This window comes from Andrena cerasifolii, chromosome 9 (genome assembly GCF_050908995.1).
Source record: "Andrena cerasifolii isolate SP2316 chromosome 9, iyAndCera1_principal, whole genome shotgun sequence".
Lineage (NCBI taxonomy): Eukaryota > Metazoa > Arthropoda > Insecta > Hymenoptera > Andrenidae > Andrena > Andrena cerasifolii.
This window is the reverse complement of record NC_135126.1, coordinates 255,234-279,679: the sequence shown is the minus strand read 5'-3', so window position 1 is coordinate 279,679 and position 24,446 is coordinate 255,234. Positions and strand designations below refer to the sequence as shown.

At 41.8% G+C, this 24,446-nt stretch overlaps 2 protein-coding genes across 3 annotated transcripts in view; both read right to left on the bottom strand.

The window, feature by feature from the left end:
* The window catches only part of LOC143372805 (uncharacterized), a 47,540-nt gene that overhangs the window by 1,038 nt on the left and 22,056 nt on the right, over positions 1-24,446 (bottom strand). The window contains exons 3-5 of one of the 2 annotated variants that reach the window (XM_076819364.1): positions 769-898; positions 476-622; positions 266-363 (exon numbers count right to left, since the gene is read on the bottom strand). In XM_076819364.1, coding sequence (XP_076675479.1) covers positions 337-363; positions 476-622; positions 769-898 — 304 coding nt within the window. In that variant the 3' untranslated portion in view covers positions 266-336. Of the gene's footprint in view, positions 1-265; positions 364-390; positions 623-768; positions 899-24,446 lie in introns of those variants that run through there. The other variant, XM_076819363.1, reaches the window with a different exon arrangement.
* Positions 16,303-16,968, bottom strand: LOC143373149 (uncharacterized). Its single transcript, XM_076820095.1, has 2 exons — positions 16,536-16,968; positions 16,303-16,433 (listed from the first exon to the last, which is right to left on the bottom strand). The coding sequence occupies exons 1-2, from the start codon at positions 16,822-16,824 to the stop codon at positions 16,303-16,305; spliced, it is 420 nt and encodes a 139-aa protein (XP_076676210.1). The 5' UTR covers positions 16,825-16,968.

The window sequence follows — 24,446 nt, the reverse complement described above, 5'->3', positions numbered from 1 at the left end:
ATTCGGTCATTTAACGTCCATAGTTTAAATTCTCAATTGATGCAATTGCACCAAAATGTTAACGAACCGGTAGATGTATTCGGGACAAGAGTAAGTGAAATCCTAAATGGCGGACTCGAAACCGCAAAAGATATATATAACACAGGGCAACTGATAGGAGTTAATGATTTATTAAAAAATACTGCCATGCTTAGCTTTATCAAAGGAATTTCTAATGACACAATTCGATTTTATTTAAGCCGAGAAAATGACAACAAAAAGATACCAAATCTCGAGTCCGCAATTGATATTGCAAATAAGACCGCACATGTTTCCGATGCAACCAGACCAGTCACCTTAGCTATCACTGCCCATCTGGTCAACCTGTCGGGAGAGATCAAAGAAGATTTAGGAATCATATAGGAATTCGATGCAGATTCTGTAAGAAAAGTGGTCATACAGAAATGAATTGTTTTAAAAAGCGGAACTCGAATACCTTGCAACCTCGCAGCGAATATCCTCGTTCCAATAATTTAAACTCCAAATCGACACCGCGGAAAGGCGCGACACGGAGCGAGCCCCTTATTGCCAGCGCCAAACCCAGCGAGCTTGTTACAAAATCCAAGTGTAAGGGTCCAGTTATCTACCAGTGATTGAATTAATTCATGGGTGTTTTCGAAAGAATTTCGCTAACTTTCTCATTGACACGGGTTCCCAACTCAATATTATAAAACGGAATAGTATAAATTCTAGCGAAATAGTAAACAATAACGTTACCTATGACCTTACCGGTATAGAGTCGGGAAGCTTACACATTCTTGGTGAGGTTACTCTTTCGATACTTAACACAGATGTGAAATTCCAAATCGTTGATGAATCTTTCCCAATTGCTGAAGCAGGCATACTGGGCATGCCATTTCTAGAAAATAGAAATGCCATACTAAAATTCGGTAACAACGAACCTAACACTCTCCAAATTGCCAATGAACGTTTTCTCCTTTCGTCATTTTCTTTTAAATTACCTCCCCGTTCAAAATGTCTAATAGCCCTGGCCGTAAAAAATCCGGAGGCTAAAGAGGGTTACGTGAGGAAAATCAAAACAGACCCAGGTGTTTATATCGGAGAAGCAGGAGTCACCCAACAGCAGGGGTTTGCCAAAATTTTCGCGATCAATACCACTCCTAACAGCGTTAAGGGGGTAGTCACGGGTAATGCAGCGCGCTGTATACCGACACAATCTGGCCCGAAACATGGGTTCGGGATTTTTCGTTTTTCATCCTTATATGAGCAGATTTGGGGCTGGGCGAGGTCTCATTCGAAAGAGGAAGGTTCAATGCGGAGCGCTCTGCTCATGGTTCAACGATATTGTGTTGATATGTAATAATATCAGTGTCCAAAGTAAAGCAAAAGTCGACAAAATATACCCGCAGAATCCAAGCATTTTTAGGTCACTAAAAGAGTTTTGTGACTCAAACGGTGAGCAGAGCGCTCCGCATTGAATCTTCTTCTTTCGAATGAGACCTCTCCCAGGCCAAAATCTGCTCATATAAGAACGAAAAACGAAAAATCGTGACTACATTCCCAAATCAGAGTTCCGCCATATTGGCGATAATACATAGCAAGTCACGTGACAAATTTAGTTGAGGTAGTAGATACGAGATGGCGCCTACTCGGGAGGACTGTGGGGTACTTTCCTACGGAGGCACTGTGCCGGGGCAGGTCCACAAAAAATGAAATATTCGATGAGTAATAAAATGAACAATAAAAGTTTAATATATCAACTCAGGTACAGAGAGAAACCTCGTGGCAGCCTTGCACGTGGAAAAAGCTGACTGCCACGAGGAGAGATCCAATGCTTAAAACTAAAGTTCCGAACGACACTAACACGGTGTCGCCGTTCCCGCCGCTGATTGACTTGTCAGCTTACAATCCCCTAGCGTGGCGAACACGCGTTCTTTCAGCGCGTTTGTACTAAATGGCGCGCTTGCGGCGCCACAGGACTGCCAACGTGGATTCATAACAAAACTGAAGCGATAGCTGGATATACGAGCCACAATAAAAGCATGATGGAGTCAATGTATGCATTTTCGGACGATTGTAGGTTAGGTTATATTCATTTTAGGCATACATTGACATAGGAACTGCTGGGAATTGTATACATTTACTAAATTAACGCTTTTATCGTTAAATATACATCACTTGAAATCGCTGTCGTATTTATGTCATAGTAATTTCCTATTGTACATCGATGGCTTACAATTAGTGCACACATATTGTATGTCCACTTTTAGCGTTTTTGAGAAAAACAGGTTCAAACATGCAATGGTACTTTATAATTACATAAATACTTTTTGCATTATTGTAATATAGGTATCACTGAAAGTATGTAAATAGTAGTATAAGTTAGAATCTGCAAAATTATAATAATAACTCGACAATAATGCTTGGAAGTTGGACATGCTATTGTAACCAAGTACAGAGGAGGACATACTATACTGAATGATATTATATAAAAATGAATGAAAGGAATAATACTGGAAATAATCTCACTTCAATATTATATTTATTTTTAAAGTAACAGGAATAAAAAAGTAATTCGCGGTAGGTATAGGAAGACTTTAAAATTTTTTTATTTATTGTCACATTTTTCCAAGACTATTTTCATCCTCTGGCATGGACACAACATTTGTGCAGTCAGCATAATAAATTCAGGGACATACAATAAACAAAAATATAATTTTTGAGGAATTTATAAAAAAGATAAAAATGTAATTTTTATGCAGCATAAACAGTCAAGCACTATTTCTTGCATATAAAAACTCAAATTTCATAAAAAGTAGACATACAATATGTGTGCACTAAGCCATCCCAATATTTTTGAGTACCTTTTTTATATTATTTGTTAATAGCCAACGGTTATATGGACAGGAACATTAAAGGAATTGAAGCATCATAAAATAGTAATAAACTCCGTAAATATTGTGTTTCATAATTATTCCAGTTCAGAATTCGTTCATGAAATCTGCTACTGAAAATGCGCAGTCTGGATGCGCGTGATTATTATGTGGTCGGCTCCTCGAAGTGACAGAAAATATAACCTAAGTATATGGTATATGACAACAAATGTTTAGTGGCCATTTCGTTCTTTTACGAAATGTAAGGAAATCGTAACGCTCAATACGAGAATATTGAAAATCACACTGGGCATCGCTCGCCGTCGTCGAAGGCGCGAGGCCCCGTAGGACACGTAAGATGTATATACAATGTAACTTGGATTCTCGATGAATGCCGATGACGTCAGGGGCATCGGCGAGGGTTCGAGGCGCGTAAAAGGAACGAGAGGCATTCGTTTGTACGACTCAGGGTAGTTAGCATCGACGATCCAGAGTATTCTTTACAAATCAGAAGTGGGATAGACTATAACGCGCCCGTGCATAGATTTTCGTTTATTCTTCGTTACGCTTGTTCTCGTGTCTTCCCTCGTTCCTTTTTCGGGGTGAGAACTGTTAAAACTTGTGTCGGAAAAGTGTTAAAACCGTGACAGCCACGTGTTGCACCGAACATGGGTCGGCATCGTTCCCGTCGAGATTCGAACCGTAGCGGAACGAAAAGGAGACGACAGCGAACTTCTAGTTCAACATCAAGCGGAAGTTCGGAGAGGAGGCGAAAAGATGACCGATTAGCGGAGCTGGAACGGATGGTGGAGCGGCTGTCTCGCGGAACGCCATCGCAGAGCCGGAATTCAAATGTTCGATCGGGGGACGAGCAAATGATACCTCGTTTTGACCCATCCAAGGACGACCTAGTGATAGAGAAATGGGTGGAACAGGTGGATGGACTAGCTGACCAGTACGATTGGGATGACCGATCCGTAATGCGACTTATCGTATCTCGGTTACGAGGGCACGCCAGATACTGGTATGACACACGTCAAAATGTTGCCGCGACGTGGGTGGAGACGAAAGAGTTACTGATCCAGCAATTTCGTAAGTCCGTTCCATTTGGTAAATTATTTAAGGAGGCCGCATTATATGAGACGAGGCCAGGCCAATCTCTAGGAGACTATTGTTTCCGAAAGTTGGACAAATTACGGAAGCTAGACATACCCATCCCAGACAAGTATCTTATCGATATGGTTATCGGCGGGATTAGTAACGAACATATCGCTAGAACGGTACGGTCGGCGGGAAAAACGGACGCGAACTCTCTCTATTCGTACATGGTAACGTTAGGAAAAGTTCCGATTGATGACGAATCGCGACGGGCAACCACGCGTTCTAGGCGCGACGACGATACGAGCTCTAGGCGTACATCATCGCCGTCATTGAGAAAACGATCCCGTTCCGATACAACAGCAACAACGAGCAAGACCCCGGCTAAGAGTAGTAGTAACGATGATACTTTGGATACCGGGGTGTGAATGTAAAAAACGAGTCAACATATATACATAACAATAACAACGTATATTCAACAATTAACCAAAGTGAATACAGAATAAGAAGTTTAACGGACACGAAGCGTTCGGTACGGAGTCCCGTGAGGTTCTGTGTCTTCTCCTTGGCGTTTTAACGAACGCCCGAAAATTCCCGGACGGGGAAAACAAATTTCCCACGCGCCCCAAGGTTGCGGAAGAGGACACGCTGTCCTTAACACTTCGCCAGGGCTCTGGCAACCATCATTTTATTGCCCTAGCCCTCGAGCTCGACCACCCGCAGTAGGCACTCGAGCAACCGACCGTTTTAGGCCTAAGAAATAAATAAAACTTTCTCCCGGCCTACAGTCCGCTACAATACTAATAAGAGTAGCAGCAGTAAACGATCATCTGTCGAATGTTACAACTGCGGCATAACGGGACACATGGCAAGGGAATGTAGGAAACCACGTATCGAATGTACGAATTGCCGCCGGTTAGGTCACGTTCGCGAGAAATGCCCTTCTATGAAAGAAGTTAACGAAATAGGATACATGGGTAGCCGTAAACCAAATTTGTATGAACGCGTTGTCCGAGTAAATGGTCACAAGATTAGAGGCTTAGTCGATTCGGGAAGTGCCTGCACTATTATACGTTCGTCGGTAGCCAATAGATTCGGTATAGCTGTAATGTCAACGGGGAATGCGGTATTAAAAGGATTCGCAGGGCAAATGGTAACAGTGCACACAACGGCGCGGTTAACGGTAAAAGTTATGGACGCGGTAGCAGAAGTAGATGCAGTAGTTGTGCCAGATGAGCATATCGCGCATGAAATCATCGTCGGGCGAGATTTCTTAGAACAAGAACACGTAGTCACGATGAAGCGTGGTAATCAGCTAATATTCAAACAAATTCCGGAACGTAAGAACGAGCTAGACGACGCGTGGGAAGTAAACTTTTGCGAAGTTTTAACAACGAGTAGTCTGAAATTTGGAGATGTCGATGCTACGACAAAGCAACGATGTAATGAACTGCTGGAAGAATTTAGAGATTGCATATCGTCATCGATGCGGGATCTGGGGAAAACACACGCAACGTCTTTGGAAATTAAATGCGTTTCGGAAGTACCGGTCGCGTATCGCCCATACAGTTTGGCAGAACCCGAAAAGAAAGTATTACGAGACATGATTCAAGAATTGTTGGACAACGGAATTATACGCGAGTCGAGTTCGCCCTACGCCAGTCCGATTACGCTGGTAAAGAAGAAGACGGGAGAGTATCGCCTGTGCATCGACTATAGGAAATTAAATGCGATTACCATTAAGGATAAATACCCACTACCTCTTATCGAAGAACAGATAGACAAATTAGGGGGAAACCAATACTTTATCGGGCTTGATTTAGCATCTGGGTATTATCAAGTCCCTGTCGCTGATGGGTCAATCGCGAAGACGGCCTTTGTTATGCCGGAGGGGCACTATGAGTTTTTGAGAATGCCTTTCGGGTTGTCAAACGCACCCGCAGTCTTTCAACGGTTAATAAATACGGTTTTGGGACCATTAAAAAACTCGATAGCATTCCCTTATATGGACGACGTAATCATTCCTTGCGATACGGTAGAAGAAGGACTAGAACGGTTACGAAAGGTATTAGAGGTACTACGTGCGAACAAACTAACGCTGAAACTCGATAAATGTTCATTTTTTAAGCAAACCATCGAATATTTAGGCCGGGAAATTAGTAAGGACGGGGTAAGGCCCGGTCAACGGAAGACTGACGCCGTGTTGTCTATGGAAGCACCGCGCTCGGTAAAACAGTTGCGACAATTTTTGGGTTTAGCCAGTTATTTTAGAAGATTCATTAAGAACTATGCCGCGATGGTGGAACCATTAACACGTTTAACGAAGAAAAACGAACCGTGGATATGGTCAGCGGAACATTGCAACGCGGTTAGAATGATTAAGGACAAGTTGACAACACGCCCGATACTGACGATATTTGATCCAATGAGAGAGACCGAATTACATACCGACGCGAGCTCACTTGGCGTGGGTGCAGTGTTATTGCAAAAAAAGGACGGAAAAATGTCGGTCATCGCATATTATAGTAAACAAACGACGGTCGATCAACGGTGTTACCATTCATATGAGTTAGAAACCATGGCAGTCGTACTAGCATTAGGATACTTCAGAGTTTATTTCTTAGGTCTCAAATTTAAGGTAGTAACCGACTGCAACGCGCTACGCACGACATTTTCCAAGAAAAACTTGTTGCCACGGATTGGTAGGTGGTGGCTGCAAGTACAAGAATTTACGTTTGATATCGAGTATCGAGCAGGTTCAAAGATGGGCCACGCAGATGCATTGAGTCGAAACCCAGTGGTAACGTTAGAAGTGACGCACGTTGACTTGACGGAGGCAGATTGGGTGCTAGCTGCACAACTGCAGGATGAGCAATTGTCGCGTATAAGGAAAATACTTATTGGGAAGGAGCGCACAAACGAGACGAAACAATACTTTAGAGAATATTTGTTAAAAAATGACAAAATTTACAGACGACTGACGGACAGCGAAGAGGCGTGGGTGGTGCCACGAGGGGCACGAATGCAAATTTGTCGACTGTGCCATGACGATGTAGGACATCTGAGTGTCGAAAAGACGTTAGAACGAATCAGCAGAAACTATTGTTTCGCAGGTATGAGACGTTTTGTCACTAAGTACGTAAGGGCATGCCTCAATTGTGCTTACTACAAAAATGCGGGGGGGGGGGAAACAGTGCAAATTGAACATTATTGAGAAGATCCCCATTCCGTTTCACACAATACATATCGACCATGTGGGTCCGTTCGAGACGAGCCGGAAACGTAATAAGTATCTACTGGTAATCGTGGATGGATTTACAAAGTTCACAATTATTGAGCCGGTTAAAGATCAGAAATCGAAGCACATTCTGAAAATAATTACGAATTTAATATATCTGTTCGGAACCCCCACCAGATTAATTAGCGATAGGGGTACGGCATTTACGTCGCACGCCTTCAAAACATTTTGCGTTACGTACGGTATAAAACATGTGCTGAATGCTGTCGCTACACCGCGAGCGAATGGCCAGTGCGAAAGGTACAACAAGACAATTGTAAGTGCTTTGGCGACGACTTCCGCTGGTAAAGATCCTGGAAAATGGGATTTGGAGGTAAAGAAAATACAAAGTGCGTTAAATACGACCCACAATAACGGTATAAACACAACACCTATGAAAGCACTCATAGGTCACAACACGAAGAGCGCGACCGAAGCGCCGTTACTTAATGAAATTCAGCTTAATTTACAGCGGTTAGACGTAACCGAACTACGGAAAACCATATCGACGCACATTACGAATAAACAACGGGAACAAAAAGAACGATACGATAAAACGAGACGGGAAGCTAGAAAGTATAATCAAGGCGACTTAGTTCTGGTACAGATAACGAGCGAACCGGCGACAGGGGGTAGTCGCAAGTTATTCCCCAAACATAAGGGACCTTTCCGGATTCACAAAGTCCTCATAAATGATCGGTATGAAGTAGAGGACCTACGCGAAGGTTCTAAAAGGGCTCGAACGGTTGCAGCAGCCGACCGCATAAAACCATGGATTACCGTTCAAACAGACGATCAGTAGTATTAATTAAAAAGTATTAATTAAAAAAAAAAAAAAAAAAAAAGTTTTAAGCTCATATAAAGTATAACGGCATCCTACTAATATAATAAATGCGAATGTGTGTTTGGATGTTTGGATGTTTGTTACTCAATCACGTCGCAACTACGCAACGGATCTTTCTGAAATTTTGTATACATGTAGTCTAGGACCGGGAATAACACATAGGATACTTTTTATCCCGATTGATTGAATAGTTCCTGTAGGAGAAGGAATATACAGTATACATGTACTCGCCAAGAGCCAGGCCAGACCTACGCACTAAGGCCTCGGCGCTATCCCCACTACTTCTGTCTCACTTCCGTCCCGCGAAGACGAGAGCGAGATGGAACGAAAGGGTGTCAGAGGGAGGGAAAGCGAGCGGGGAACCGGTATGAGACAGACGACGCGTTAATACTTTGTCTCGCTCCGTTTCTCGGACGCCTGATACTCCGTCCTTTGTGTGCGCGCGTTTACACGAAACCCCGACCAGCTACTTACCGCTTCATCTTGCCGCGCTCTCGGCAAGACAGAAGCGAAGAATACTGTACACATTACTAAACGCCTAAATTTTATATAAAAACAGTATATGACCACAGATAACACATATAAAAGCGACTTTTATCCCGATCAATTCCAATCAATTATCCCAATCAATTAAGTAGTTCTTACAAAAAATATTACTTTTCGATGTTTTAAATCTCTGTTCACAACTGGCTATTCATATTAACGAACTTCTGAATGCTCTTTAATTGCTATTTGGTTCTGGTTGTATTTCGGATTGAATTTGTTGGTGATTATACGAATTCACATATATGGATTTGCTTTGTTTTATGTTGATTCGGTTTTTTTTTTAAATATGCCACGTAAGCGTAAAGGAAACCTTTCCCACAGCTCAAAGAAAGCTCGAGCTATGACAGTAGCCAGAAGAGCAGAAACTTCTCGTCAAGCCGAGCTGAGAAGGCTTGAGCAGGCCGAGCGTCAGGCAGCACTTAGGGCTGCAGAAACGCCAGAGCAGATGAGATTGCGTCTTCAGCAGCACGCTGAATACTTGGCATCTCAACGTGCTGCTGAAACTGCTGAACAGTCGCAGGCACGCTGTCAAGAGCAGAACGCCCGACAAGCGGCGCTTAGAGCTGCAGAAACGCCGGAAGAGACGCGTTCGCGTCTTCAGCAGCACGCTGTATACTTGGCATCTCAGCGTGCTACTGAAACTGCTGAACAGTCACTGACACGCCGTCAAGAGCAGGCTGATCGTCAAGCTAATTTAAGGGTTGCAGAGAATATGGAAGAAACAGAAGCCAGACGAATTGCTAATAGCGAGCGTATGGCTGTGCGACGACAAGCATTTACTCGAAACACATGGGGGGTGTTTGAAAAAGTTGCTTTCGAGTACGATGCAACTATTGATTATGGCAATCACAGAATTATACAAATGGGGAGAATGGATAAGGAATGTAAATTCTGCAGGGCATTGACATGGAAGGAAGAAAGGGCGGGGATGTGTTGCTCTGGAGGCAAAGTGTCCATTCCATGTATAGAGGAGCCGGTAGAACCGTTAAAAACACTGTTTTCGTACGAAACAGAGGAATCACGGCGTTTTCTAAATCAAATCAGAAAATATAATTCCTGTTTTCACATGACATCTTTTGGGGCAGACAGAATTATTGCAATGCCAGGCTTTTCACCAACTTTTACAATACAGGGTAAAGTATATCACAGAATTGGGTCACTCTTTCCGTCAGCAAATCAGCTGCCTCAATTTTTGCAAGTCTACTTTATGGGTGACGAAGAAGCACAAACTGATAGGCGATGTCAAATCTTGCAAGGAGTCCAGCGAGAAACTGTTGCAAAGATACAGAGAGTTTTGCATGACCATAATCGATTGATTCACACTTTTAAAACAGCTCTAGAAAGCATGCCAAACGAAAATTATAAAGTAGTTATTCACGCCGATCGTACGCCTCAAGGACAACATGAAAGGCGCTACAACGCTCCCACCGTAAATGAAGTGGCAGCTGTTATTGCGGGAAATGAATTCTTACCAAGAGATATTGTGGTGCACGCGCGCGATGACAACCTCGCGAGAGTTCTCGATACACACAAATTTTATGACGCCTTAGAATACCCATTAATATTTTGGAAGGGACAAGAAAGCTACAATTTTGAAATATCACAAATTAACCCATCAACGAGACAACCGATGAGGAACAAAAAAGTGTCCTGCATGGACTTTTACGCTTTTCTCTTAATGCAACGAAGGAACGATTTTAATTTGCTCCTAAAGTGCAGGCAGCTCTTACATCAGTTTCTTGTGGACATGTACGTGAAGGTGGAGAGTGAGCGTCTGAGATATATATCACTGAAGATTCGAACAGATACGAATGTAAATCCAACTAATTTGGGTCAGGCGATTATTCTTCCATCGTCATTTATAAACAGCCCACGATACTTGCATGAGTACACACAGGATGCATTTGCTTACGTTCGAAATTACGGACGTCCGGACTTATTCATTACTTGCACATGCAACCCTGCATGGAAAGAAATTACCAATGAGCTAATGCCTGGCCAAAGAGCAACTGACAGACATGATCTCATAGCACGAGTTTTCAAAACAAAAGGGCAAAAATTAGTGGCTCTCCTCACTAAAGGCAAGATTTTTGGTGATACGCAATGTTTCATGTATTCGATTGAGTGGCAGAAGCGTGGGCTGCCTCATATGCACCTACTACTGTGGTTAAAGGAAAAGTTGCGCCCCAATCAAATTGATGATATTATAAGTGCGGAGCTACCTGATCCAAACATGGACAAACAGTTATACACCACAATTGTTAAAAATATGATACACGGCCCTTGTGGTTCATATAATCCATCGTCGCCCTGCATGAAAGACGGCAAATGCACTAAACAGTACCCGCGAATGCTACTTAAAGAGACGCAAACCAATGACAATGGCTATCCACTGTACAGGCGAAGAGCACCCGAGGATGGAGGGCAAACTACAACTATGAAAATTCGTGGCAATACGGAGGAAACAGTTATTAATAACAGCTGGATAGTTCCCTATTCTCCCCTATTGTCAAAAATATTTGACGCACATATAAATGTGGAGTTTTGCAACTCAGTGCGGGCGATAAAGTACATTTGTAAGTACATTAACAAAGGCAGCGACCAGGCAATTTTTACTGTACAACAGGAAAACGTAAATATTGATCCGAGAAATGAAGTTCAGGCATTTAGAGCAGGGCGTTATGTGAGCAGCAATGAGGCAGCGTGGCGTCTTTTGGGGCTACCGTTGCACGAGAGGTATCCAACCGTTACTCACCTCGCGGTGCACTTAGAGAATGGGCAGCGCGTATATTTCACAGAGCAAAACTTCCAAGAAAGAATGGCGACGCCTCCAAGAACAACGTTGACTGCATTTTTTGAGCTTTGTCAGACTGACAACTTTGCAAAGACGCTGCTTTATGCAGAGGTGCCTCGGTACTATACCTGGAATGCGTCAAAGAAAGAGTGGAAACGTCGTGTACAAGGTGCGCCGGTCGAAAATTGGCCAGGGGTAAAGGCAGCAGATGCACTTGGGCGCATATATACTGTCCATGTAAGCAATTTTGAGTGTTACTGTTTGCGATTGTTGTTGAGTCACGTGAGGGGACCAGTAACTTTTCGGGAAATCAAGATTGTGAACGGACAAGATATGGCAACATATAGAGAAGCGTGTCAAGTCTTGGGCCTGTTAGAGGATGACAACCATTGGGATTCAACAATAGAAGAAGCTGTTTTATGTCGCTCGCCAGCAAAAGTTCGAGAGCTCTTTTCAATTTTAATCAGCACATGTGGATTGTCAAATCCTGTACAGTTATGGGAAAAATACAAAAATGCTTTTGCAGAAGATATATTACACAGAAGACGCCAACAATCCAATCACGATGTAACAACTTTCAATAACATGATCTACAACGAAGCCCTGATGCTCATTGAGGACAAAGTTATTTCCATTGCCGGCAAAGATCTGGCTGAATTCGGTATGCCCAGACCACAGCGCACCGGGGAAATATCAAACGACGTTGCCAGGGAACTCAATTATGATTACATTGCACTCCAGACCCACGTCACCGAAACGATACCGCGGCTTCTTCCCGAGCAGAGACACGTACTTAACGTAGTTTTGCAGCAGATTCACAATGGAGAAGGTGCAATTTTTTTCCTTGACGCGCCAGGGGGGACTGGTAAAACATTTCTCCTAAATTTGCTACTGGCCCATATTCGCATGGACAAAAACATTGCCATAGCGGTGGCTTCCTCCGGCATTGCCGCAACGCTGCTTAGTGGTGGACGCACTGCGCACTCGGTATTGAAGTTACCGCTCAACCTAGCTAGAGAAGAAACTCCCACATGCAATGTCACCAAAAACAGTAGCCGCGGTGTCATGTTGCGACAATGCAAGCTTATAGTGTGGGACGAATGCACTATGTCTCACAAGCGTGCAGTCGAAGCTTTAAATCGCAGTCTCCAAGATTTACGGGGTAGTAGAGCGTTGATGGGAGGCATGGTAGTGTTGCTGGCTGGGGACTTTCGGCAGACATTGCCTGTGATACAGAGAGGGACTCCGGCAGACGAAATAAACGCATGTTTGAAGGCGTCGCCGCTATGGGCTAAGGCGAAGAAGCTCAACTTGACCACTAACATGCGCGTGCAATTATATGATGATAGGGAATCAGGGGCCTATGCAAGTAAACTGCTGCAAATTGGCGAAGGAAGACTTCCGACGGATGCAGAGGGAAAAATCATTTTCACAAATGATTTCTGTAATGTTGTAAATTCGGAAAATGATCTCATCGCCAATGTTTATCCAGATTTACAACATAACATGAATGTGGAGAATTGGTTGTGCGAAAGGGCTATATTGGCACCTAGAAATGATACAGTGGGCCAAATTAACAAAAAAATATTGGAGCAAATCCCCGGTGAAGTGGTGACCTATACCTCAATCGACACCTTAATGGATTCCGACGACAGTACTTCGTATCCAGTTGAATTTCTGAACTCATTAGAACTCTCGGGTGTACCGTCACATAAACTTCAACTGAAAGTCGGAGTTCCCGTGCTGCTAATGCGTAACCTCGACGCACCGAAACTGTGCAATGGAACAAGGTTATACATTACGACACTCGGTAAAAACGTCATTGGAGCCACCATTCTCACTGGGGCGGCCAAAGGGGAAAATGTACTTATTCCCCGAATACCCATAATCCCGAATGATCTACCTTTCCAGTTCAAGAGATTGCAGTTTCCCCTGAAAGTAGCGTTCTCAATGACGATTAATAAGTCACAGGGCCAGACGATGGTTGTTGCCGGCTTACATTTAGGCACAGCTTGCTTTTCGCACGGTCAGCTGTATGTTGCTTGCTCACGTGTTTCCAGCGCCCGAAATCTACATGTTTTTGCCGAACACGGGAAATCGTTTAACATCGTTTACAGAGAGGTGTTATGACCATGATACGGAAAGGTTAATAACACGTTTTTTACCACCTACGTAGTCATATCTTTTAACTTTTACACACGGTCACCACGAACCATTACCCGATGCACCCAACGCTCTCAATGCGGTCGCTGCTTCCAAATGAATAATCTAATCAATAAGCGATCCGTTGCTTTCCGTTACATTCCCTGCAATAACAGCAATAGTACAGATCTGTTTTCTCAAATAACGCTGCTCAAAGAAACACTGCAAATTCTGTCATAAATGAAAACCACGCGAGCGAAGCCGCGGGTAAAAGCTAGTTAGATAATAAGTAGTAATAACGATCGACCCAAAGGCGTGCAACGGTGTGTCGTTTGGGCGATATATGAAAAGACGGGTAGTGCGGAGTGCAACGGCACTATCACACTATATTTACGAACGATCGACCTAAGGGCGCGCGACGGTGCGTCGCTTAGGCGATCAAACGGAACGAGTGGTGACGAGTGCAACGGCACTATCACACTGTAGTTACGAACGATCGACCTAAGGGCGTGCGACGGTGTGTCGCTTAGGCGATCAAACGAAACTGGGACTAGGAGTACGACGGTACTATCGCACCGCAGGAGGCAACGAGAGGTCTGGCTAAGTACATCGGTAATAATTACGATCGATGGAGACAGATGCAGTGGCGTCGTGTAAGGAAGTTGAAAATCCCGTCTGGTGGGTAGTGCGACGGTGCTACGCCGCAGCGGTTAACGATACCTGATTCAAGAAGACACAACAGCGTCTTACTTCGGCAGTGGTTGGCCGTTGACGTATAGGTAGGATCGAAAGCAATGTTTCTATTATAGATACCATGAGCCTGAGGACAGACTCAATTGTCAGGAAGGCCGAGTGTAAGGAAGTCGTAACGCTCAATACGAGAATATTGAAAATCACACTGGGCATCGCTCGCCGTCGTCGAAGGCGCGAGGCCCCGTAGGACACGTAAGATGTATATACAATGTAACTTGGATTCTCGATGAATGCCGATGACGTCAGGGGCATCGGCGAGGGTTCGAGGCGCGTAAAAGGAACGAGAGGCATTCGTTTGTACGACTCAGGGTAGTTAGCATCGACGATCCAGAGTATTCTTTACAGAAACATTTGTGAACTTTTTATCATCCTTTCAAAATATTATTATTACGTCACAACAGTATCTTTAGGAAATCGGGTATAGCAATTAGGTTATATTGTCTGTCACTTCGAGGAGCCGACCACATAATAATCACGCGCATCCAGCGTTCAGTACAGCGCGCTCTGGTCATGGCTCGACGAGATTGTGTTGATATCTAATAATCTGAGTGTTCAAAGTAGTGCAAAAGTCGACAAAATACACCCGCATGAATCCAAGTATTTTTAGGTCACTAAAAGAGTTTTGTGACTCAAACGATGACCAGAGCGCGCTGCACCAAACCTTCCTCTTTCGAAGGAGACCTCACCCAGCTCAAAATCTGCTCATATAAGGACGAAAAGCGTATTCTCGTGTCTGCACTCCCAAATACGAATTCCGCCATATTGGCGATAATACAGAACAAGTCACGTGACAAATTTAGTTCAGCTAGTGGATACGAGATGGCGCCTACTTGGGAGGACTGCTAACGTCGAATCATAGCAAAACTGAAGCGATAGCTGGATATACGAGCCACAATAAAAGCATGATGGAGTCAATGTATGCATTTTCGGACGATTGTAGATTAGGTTATATTCATTTTAGGCATACATTGACGTAGGAACAGCTGGGAATTGTACACATTTATTAAATTAACGCTTTTACCGTTACATATACATCACTTGAAATCGCTGTCGTATTTATGTCATAGTAATTCAGGCAGTTAGAACAACAACGGACTAACCTACTTCAAACAAAAATTTTTCCTATTGTACATCGATGGAATGCACACATATTGTATGTCCCCTTTTAGCGTTTTTCACAGGATCAATCATTCAATGATACTTTATAATTAAATAAATACTTTTTACATTATTGTATTATTTATGTGTGCACTAGGCCATCGATATGATTAGTAAAGCCTATTGGAATACGTTATTGCTACTAACTCACTTTCGAAAAAAAATGTGGGTGAGTCCGTTGTTGCTCTCACTGCCTCAATTATGACAAAATACCAGAGATGGACATTACTTTAGTGCGCAGACAATTTTCCCGGCGGAAAACAATTATTTATTGCGTTTAGTTAACTGAAAAATGGTGCCAATACATGCACTTGATTGTTCTTTTTCCCAAAAAAGCCAATGGAAATATCATTTTCTAAATGTGACGTATACGTTACACTGGGCATGTACGGAGTATAATGTGGCTCAATAAATACAAAATTTGATGCATGTGTACTATAATGTATAAGGGATGTTATAAGTATAAATGAATAAAACACGAGTATATCTTTTCTAAACATTTCTAAACGATATACTCGTGTTTTATTCATTTATACTTATAACATCTCTTACAAATGAAAAAAATTAATTCAAAAAGGTTAATTCAATTATCGGCCATGAATAATTTTCTCGTATTTATTCGTACTTTCTCGACTAAATGTATGATTCGCAACTAAAGTACGAATAAATACGAGAAAATTATTCATGGCCGACAGATGTAAGGCTTTCGAATAAAAAAATGACGACTAAATATGTAATTGTCTTGATTTATTAATTATAAAAATTATAATTTATGACATTTCCTCCTTCTCGTCCTCCTCTACCTCTTCTTCCTCCCCTACCTCCTCTTCCTCCACTCCCTCCTCTTCCTCGACTTCCTCCTCTTCCTCGACTTCCTCCTCTCCCTCCTCGCCCTCCTCTTCCACCTCCATAAATTTCCTTCCGCAAATTTTTTTTTAGCTGGCTGTACTGTAATATAAACAATAAACATAAATCTTATGTTAATTACTGCAATAATGACTAGACGCTTTCACACTTTCATGAAAATGTAAGAAATGGTTATCTACATACCTTCTGCCTGTATTCGACCGCTCTCTCCATCCATAGAGTCGTCGAAGATGGCGTCGGCGGACTCCGTCTCGAGGACGGAGTGCTTTCCTTGTGCGGACGGAGTCCGTTCCATTCGCGGACTCCGTCGCGAGGACGGTGTCTGTTTCTTTCGCGGGCTCCGTCGCGAGGACGGAGTCCCCTCCTTGCGCGGACTCCGTTCTGGGGACCGCAGCTCCCAGGTGGGTGGACTCCGTCCTCGAGACGGAGTCCCTTCCTCTTCTACATTTTGAAGAGTTCTTTTCTCAGACATCTAAAAACGAGTCGAAGAAACATTGAAATTATTGAACGTAAGAAAATGCAATAGAAGAATCAGAGTTGGGCAAAAAGTAAACTAATTACAAATTACGATTAAAATGTAATTGTGTAATTGATTACACAATTACATTTTAATCGTAATTTGTAATTAGTTTACTTTTTGCCCAACTCTGATTCTTCTTGAAATTTGTTTATCCGTGATGTTTCGAATGAAGATAAATCGTGTTATTCAAAGCTGCGAATAACGAATAAACGTAAAGTATCTTTTATTCGAGTATATCTAGATATTATTTTTGCCCATCTCTGGTCTACATGAGAATGAATACACGAATCTCTGAGCGTGAAGCTGCATATCGACATTGCGAGGCTGCCGCGCGAGGCACGCTTCGCGAAGTGGAGAGTCTGGAGACTACCTCGATCATGATCACTTTGCGTGGGAGGCGCGTACGACAGTCTCGCGCTACCTCCAGCATGATATTTGCGTCGCCCGAGCCATGCGATTTTTTATCATGGGGCTGCGAGGCACCTTTGAGCACGTCGAAAAATCGACTGCTGATGCCTCGTAAAATAAACATGGTCGAGGTAGTCTCTAGACTGTCCACTCCGCGAGGTGTGTCATGCGAGGCAGCCTCGCAATGGCGATACGCAGCTTGAGAAACACGCGGACACTCAAACAATCACAGTTCACACGATAGATTTTACACAAAAAATTACAACAATACTATGACGGTAATGAAACTTCACCCGGACTTTGTCTAAATACAGTCTTGGGTTGGAAGTAAAATGTAGAAGTGTGTCAGTTAGTATGAAAATGGCGTCAGTCGAAAAAGAAAGAAATTGAACTTCACGTTTATTATAAGTAAAAATAAGTAAAATGTAAATGAAAACTTTGAATTTAGACCACTTTCATAATAACAGGCACGTATAGTGAAAAGGGCAGGCGTAGGAAGCGTGAAGGTACTTACGATCTTTACTCGTCGACAGTTACGCGTGCTTCTGACGATCGAGGCTTTGTTGGCCTCGAGGGCCAGCGTTGCCAGAAAACAATTGCTGGCGCGATTCACGCACACATTACCACCGCTCCTGTAGGTGATCCTACTACACAACTTGCGATTCTTTCCTGAAACCGCTGGGCTGGACCCAAACTGTCCTTCTCACTCACTCAATATTTTGTATTTCACTTGCACCAAGGACCGAGCGACACATCTCGGTCCGCGTAAAAGTTCAAATGCGCAAAGGTGATACGTCAAAAGTATATGCATCGGATAATCCAAAATTCTTTCTTGGGTACATTTCTGCAATTCAAAAGTATTCCCGGAAGTACATACTCTATGTAAATGCATCAGCATACACCAATCCTAATGGGAAAGAGAGGAATAGAACGCATATACCCGTCCTTTTCACACTATCTTTTGTTCTGCTTCTCAGCATCTGTAACTAATGCAGCGACAATGCTAGCTGATCAGTTTTCTGCCGCTTGCACTACGGTGAAGATGCAGAAAGCAATCGGAGTTTTATTTACTGCGCAGATATTGATACATAGGAATATTCATAATTTGTGAATTGTTCCATTCCTGCGTGGTTCGTTATCGTAGTGTGATAAGTGTGTGTGATCATTCCATAGCCATGGAATCAAATAAGGAAGCCGCAGATGCAAGAAATAAACGCTATTTGGAGGATGGTACAAAAAGGAAGCAGCCCAAGTTATTTGCAAAGCGTTTGTCGAAAAATAGAAAGTATCGAGAAAGGTAAGTTACGTGTTATGGTACAGATTATTATGAAGTTACAATTTGTGATGTAGTAGTAGCAGCACGGTATTTTGCTGTATATAATACAGTATTATTCATATTCTTCAAATACGTATACTATCTTTGACACTTTACGTACACATATTCTATGCTACGCGCACCGCAACACATGCCATTATTTTACCCCGCTTGCACCACTCGTTCCCATTCGTACGTTCATCATTGTATAATTAATTAATAATTCGATTTATACCGTGTTTGGATTCATTTTTATGTGAAAACTGTGAGCAGTACGTTCCTGAAACTTTCGAGCCGATGAGACGGAATGTAGAAATTTTAAATTTCGTTATGTATGTTATACAAACTATAAGCGTTTTGTTAATATAAAACGTTCAAACTACATATACGCGTTTCGTTAGATATGCTTCCTTTATAATGCAGTTGTGATTATTTCAATCGTTGTACGTAGTATTCAATGGATAAAAAATGTAATTCCGATTTTATTTCTGTGATGTAGAAGATAATGTTTAAAATTAGCAACAGTCATCGATGCTTAGCAATTCGATGTTGAGCATATGTAGTTACTTGTTGAATACGAAATATGTACACATTGCTTCTTCTATTGTGGGTTTTTGACCGCAATATGTACGTCCATATGTGTACCTTTAGCGAAATTGTCTCATTGAAAAGCCCAGTCTTCAGGTGAAGTCAGACGGCGAGTCGGCTCGGCTCACCCAGCCTCGGCGAGTCGGCTTCAGTATAAGCTATATATCAAAAGTGCTCAATTGTATCGCGAATTGTTAGTATTTTGAATAATGGATTGCAGAGGTACAAATCAAGTTCAAACATGAGTATTTTAATTTCCAACGAACACAATTAAAATATAATCATAAAAATGATGGAATTTTTCAATAACTTTCGTTGGAAAAGCTCTAGATATCCAGGAACCTCGTCGAACCTGAAAAGTTGTGTGCTATTTGTTCTATTTGCCTTATAGAGTACATATTCAAAAGTAATACAGTATTTCCTCGTTAGCGCCTCGATTTTGTGTACACGATACCGACTTTTCGCTATCCCCACCACTTTTGTCTCACTCTTGTCCGGCGAAAGCGAAAGCGAGATGGAACGAGAGCGAGCGAGAGGCACTGAAAGCGAGCCAGGACGGTACGAGACAGACGATGCGTTCATGTTTTGTCTCGCTCCGTCTTTCGTACGCTTGATACTCTGTCCTTTGCGTGCGCGATGGTCGCAAGCGCGTATCGTGGGCACGAAACAGCTTCGCAAAATCTTGACGCAGACCCGGCTCAAGTCTTTCTTGCGCCCTAGGCGAACTTGTCAAATTGCGCCCTTTATTATAATACATTTATTTGAGTTTATTGATGACCTTACTCTGAATTTTTATTCGTAGTTTAAAACAGTTGCAGTGCAATTTGTAATATTTTATTTTAAAGTATATTTTCAACAATACCAGCAATGAAAATACCATTATGCACCTCTTGTCGACTTTCCGCCCTAGGCAGTGGCCTAATTTTGCTTATAGGGACAAGCCAAGCTTACAGGCAGAGATCAGTATGTACAAAGCCAAAGAAAGTACATATATAACGCGTCTTAGACTAAATAAATCATTTATACTTTTGAAAAATGAAATTCTAATATTTTCTATTTTATGTACATATTTGTAACAACTATGCCAAATTTCCTAAATGAAAGGAAAGCCAATCTCGACGACCTTCGTACAATTGTATATATCAGCAACCAAGCAACAATTCATGCGCAGTCGCAGCACATACATAATTGTACGAAGGACGTCGAAATTGGCCTTCCTTTCGTTTGGGAAATTTGACCTAGTTATTACAAATATGTACATAAAATCGAAAATATTAGAATTTCATTTTTCAAAAGTATAAATGATTTATTTAGTCTAAGACGCGTTATATATGTACTTTCTTTGGCTTTGTACATACTGATCTCTGCCTGTAAGCTTGGCTTGTCCCTATAAGCAAAATTAGGCCACTGCCTAGGGCGGAAAGTCGACAAGAGGTGCATAATGGTATTTTCATTGCTGGTATTGTTGAAAATATACTTTAAAATAAAATATTACAAATTGCACTGCAACTGTTTTAAACTACGAATAAAAATTCAGAGTAAGGTCATCAATAAACTCAAATAAATGTATTATAATAAAGGGCGCAATTTGACAAGTTCGCCTAGGGCGCAAGAAAGACTTGAGCCGGGTCTGCGTCAAGATTTTGCGAAGCTGTTTCGTGCCCACGATACGCGCTTGCGACCATCGCGCACGCAAAGGACAGAGTGTCAAGCGTACGAAAGACGGAGCGAGACAAAACATGAACGCATCGTCTGTCTCGTACCGTCCTCGCTCGCTTTCAGTGCCTCTCGCTCGCTCTCGTTCCATCTCGCTCTCGCTTTCGCCGGACAAGAGTGAGACAAAAGTGGTTGGGATAGCGAAAAGTCGGTATCGTGTACACAAAATCGAGGCGCTAACGAGGAAATACTGTAATTGAAATAATTCTATCGTCAAAAAAGATGATGTTAGAAGCTAAAATGTGTAATTCATTCTAAATAACGTGGTTATAAATAATTTTTCTCTACAAAACACAGTTCATATTCGCTTTCTGCATTCTGAGAAACCCCACGTTTTTTAATTAATATTTTAGCAGATTGCCTGTTTAGCGCTCATCTTTTATTTGACGATTTATTCCAATAAATTCTTATTCGAAAAAACTTTCATTCGTTTTTCTCGAATAACTTCATTTTATTCGTAACTTTTATCCACGCGAAATCGGGCACATTTTGGAGTAATATTTCCGATATGGCTCAAATTTGAATATGTTGTAGTCTTTAGGGATGTATACACATATCTCGAAGGATTTTTGAAATTTTTTAAAAATGTAGATTTTACAGCTGTTTGAAGGTAAGTGCTACCTTTTTTTCAATAAATTATAACTATGGTAGTAGTAAACGGGTGGAGATGAGATTTATGGTGATTTGTAGAGAAGATATTGAAGTTTTAAGAAAAAATTATTTCTGTTTTAAAAAAATAAAATTTAGACCGTTTTTGTGCAATTATTATAAACGAATGCAGTTTTTTAACATCGGGCGCGATTTTAAAAATCTGAAAAAAATCAGACTATAGATATATTCTTCCCCTTCATGGTCTAATTGTCAAAAATATGGACATTTTAAAATTGGCCCTGTAAAAATTATCGAAAGTTTACGCTGCGTCAAATCGCACCGCCTCGACTGGCTGAGCCGTGCGGTACTCGCAGCGGCCAAGCGGGTATATCTGCTATTCTTATACAGTGTTCTCGAATATGGTAAGTATTTGAAAAAAATTGACGAAGGAAAACTTTTACTGGTTTTTATACACAACATAATACGGTAACTTAAATTTTGGTGGTCGTAATATTTTCCTTGAAACAAAGGTGACCCTTAGTTTTTTAAATAGAATGCTATATATTTGATTATCCAATATGATAGCGACTGTCAAGACAAATTCAACCATATGATATACTATGACCTTCAAGGCAACACATGGTTAGGAATGAAATAAATATATCGAACTAGCTTTTTATCTAGTAGATTGAATTTCTTCTTTCATTCCTAACCATGTGTAGTCTTGAAGGTCATAGTATATCATATGGTTGAATTTGTCTTGACAGTCGCTTTCATATTGGATAATCAAATATATAGCATTCCATTTAAAAAAACTGAGGGTCACCTTCGTTTCAAGGAAAGTATTGCGAACACCCAAAATTGAGTTACCGTATTATGTTGTGTATAAAAGCAATAAAAGTTTTCCTTCTTCAATTTTTTTCAAATACTTAACATTTTCGAGAATCCTGTATAAGAATATCAGATATACCCGCTGGGCCGCTGCGAGTACCGCACGGTTCAGCCAATCGAGCCGGTGTGATTTGACGCAGCGCCAATTTTCGGCAATTTTTACAGGGTCAATTTTAAAATACCCATATTTTTGACAATTAGACCACGAAGGGGAAGGATAGATCTATATTCCAATTATTTTTCAGATTTTTAAAATCGCGCCCGATGTTAAAAAACTGCATTTGTTTATAATAATTGCACAAAAATGAACCAAATTTTATTTTTTTTAAACGGAAATAATTTTTTCTTAAAACATCAATGTCTTCTCTACAAATCACCGTGAACCTCATCTCCATCCGTTTACTACTTCCATTGTTATAATTTATTGAAAAAAAGTTACCTTCAAATCACTTACCTTCAAACAGCTATAAAATCTACATTTTTCAACATTTTCAAAAATCCTTCGAGATATGTTTATACATCTCTAAAGACTACAAAATATTCAAATTTGAGCCACATCCAAAATATTACTCCAACAAGTGTCCGATTTCGCGTGGAATGTCCCCCCAATATTATTCGAAGCAGTATTTATTCGAAAAAATGTATTCGATATTTTATTCGAATAACGCCCAACTCTGATTGTAAGCAATGGCAGTGACTTTCGATGAAAAACTCTCTCAAACTCTCGTCGATGATCCTGATGGCATCGGCTTTCCTTGTGCATTGTATGCCTTATGCATCCTCCTGGGACTCGCCTTCTAAGACGGCGAGTGATATCCAGTGTTGTTTTCAATATTTCCGCATTGGGCGCTATGACTTCCGTACACAATTATGAACAGTTCGAAGAACCACTTGCAGAAAATGTTTCTAACAATGGAGTGGTTCTGATTTCTGTTACCGGTACGGTCAAATAGGGTTTATTTGACAAAAGACACACGACACGCGTTTATCGGACCCTTAGTTTCTTCGTTATTTTACAACGTTCCATAAAGCGAAATACCACCCTGCACACCCTCATTGAATTTTAAGAGATACAACGTTACAAATATGATAATGATTTGGGATATATGTAGTTCCGAATGATCCCATTGGCCGATCAACACGAGGTTCGTGGGGAGGGATGGGGGAGGGGGGTGGATCCCAAATCTAAAGTTGTAGCTTCGGGCATTTATAATAGTCAATATTGGACGTCTACAGGCCGTTGTATGGAGATCCGTCCTGCCCCCCCTTACCTCCGCGTGGCCCACAGATGGCTAAGTAAATGGCACGCGTATTTAGGTAGCTGAAATTCAAAGTCAATTTTCTCGAAAACGAAGCACGATATTAAAAAATTGTATTCTATATTTTCGTCTCATTTTTGCCCATAGAATCACCCTCTACAGTATTGACGATCAATAGAGTAACAGGTAACCTGTATAATAGATTTACGCGACTGCAAGCGAGGGGCGCACCTCCCGCGTTTGTCTAGCCCCAACCAATACTAATATTCACAACGTAAGGTATGCGTGTATGCCGCCCGACATCTCCGATCGACGCACCGGCAACCGTGGAAGGCGTTGCGTCGCAGCATCGTACGTTTTGCCGTTTCTTTGTTATTCACGCGACGGCGTCAGTCGTTGCCGAACGCCGAACTGGCATGTACACATTTATTAAACGTTCTTACAAATTCAGAAGTGGGATTCTCCCAGTGCTGTTTTAACACGGAGTTCGTAAGTCGTGTGCTATTTGTCGATTAATACCATTCTGACATTCGGTGTGAAGTATTTTGACAGTGTTTTGTGTGACATCGCAACGTTTTGCGCGTTATATCTCTCTCTGTGAGGATCTCGGATTTTTATGTCTGTCTTTACAAGGAATATGTCTCTCCGGAAGAATTCCGCTCAGTTTACGGTCGAGCAATTGAAGGACATACTTCGAGACTGGGGAATTTCGTCAAGTGGCAACAAAGCCGAATTAATAAGACGGCTGGATGAGGCTGATCCAAGTGGTAAGTGGAGAGAAGGACGTTCGGATCTCAGAGACGGGC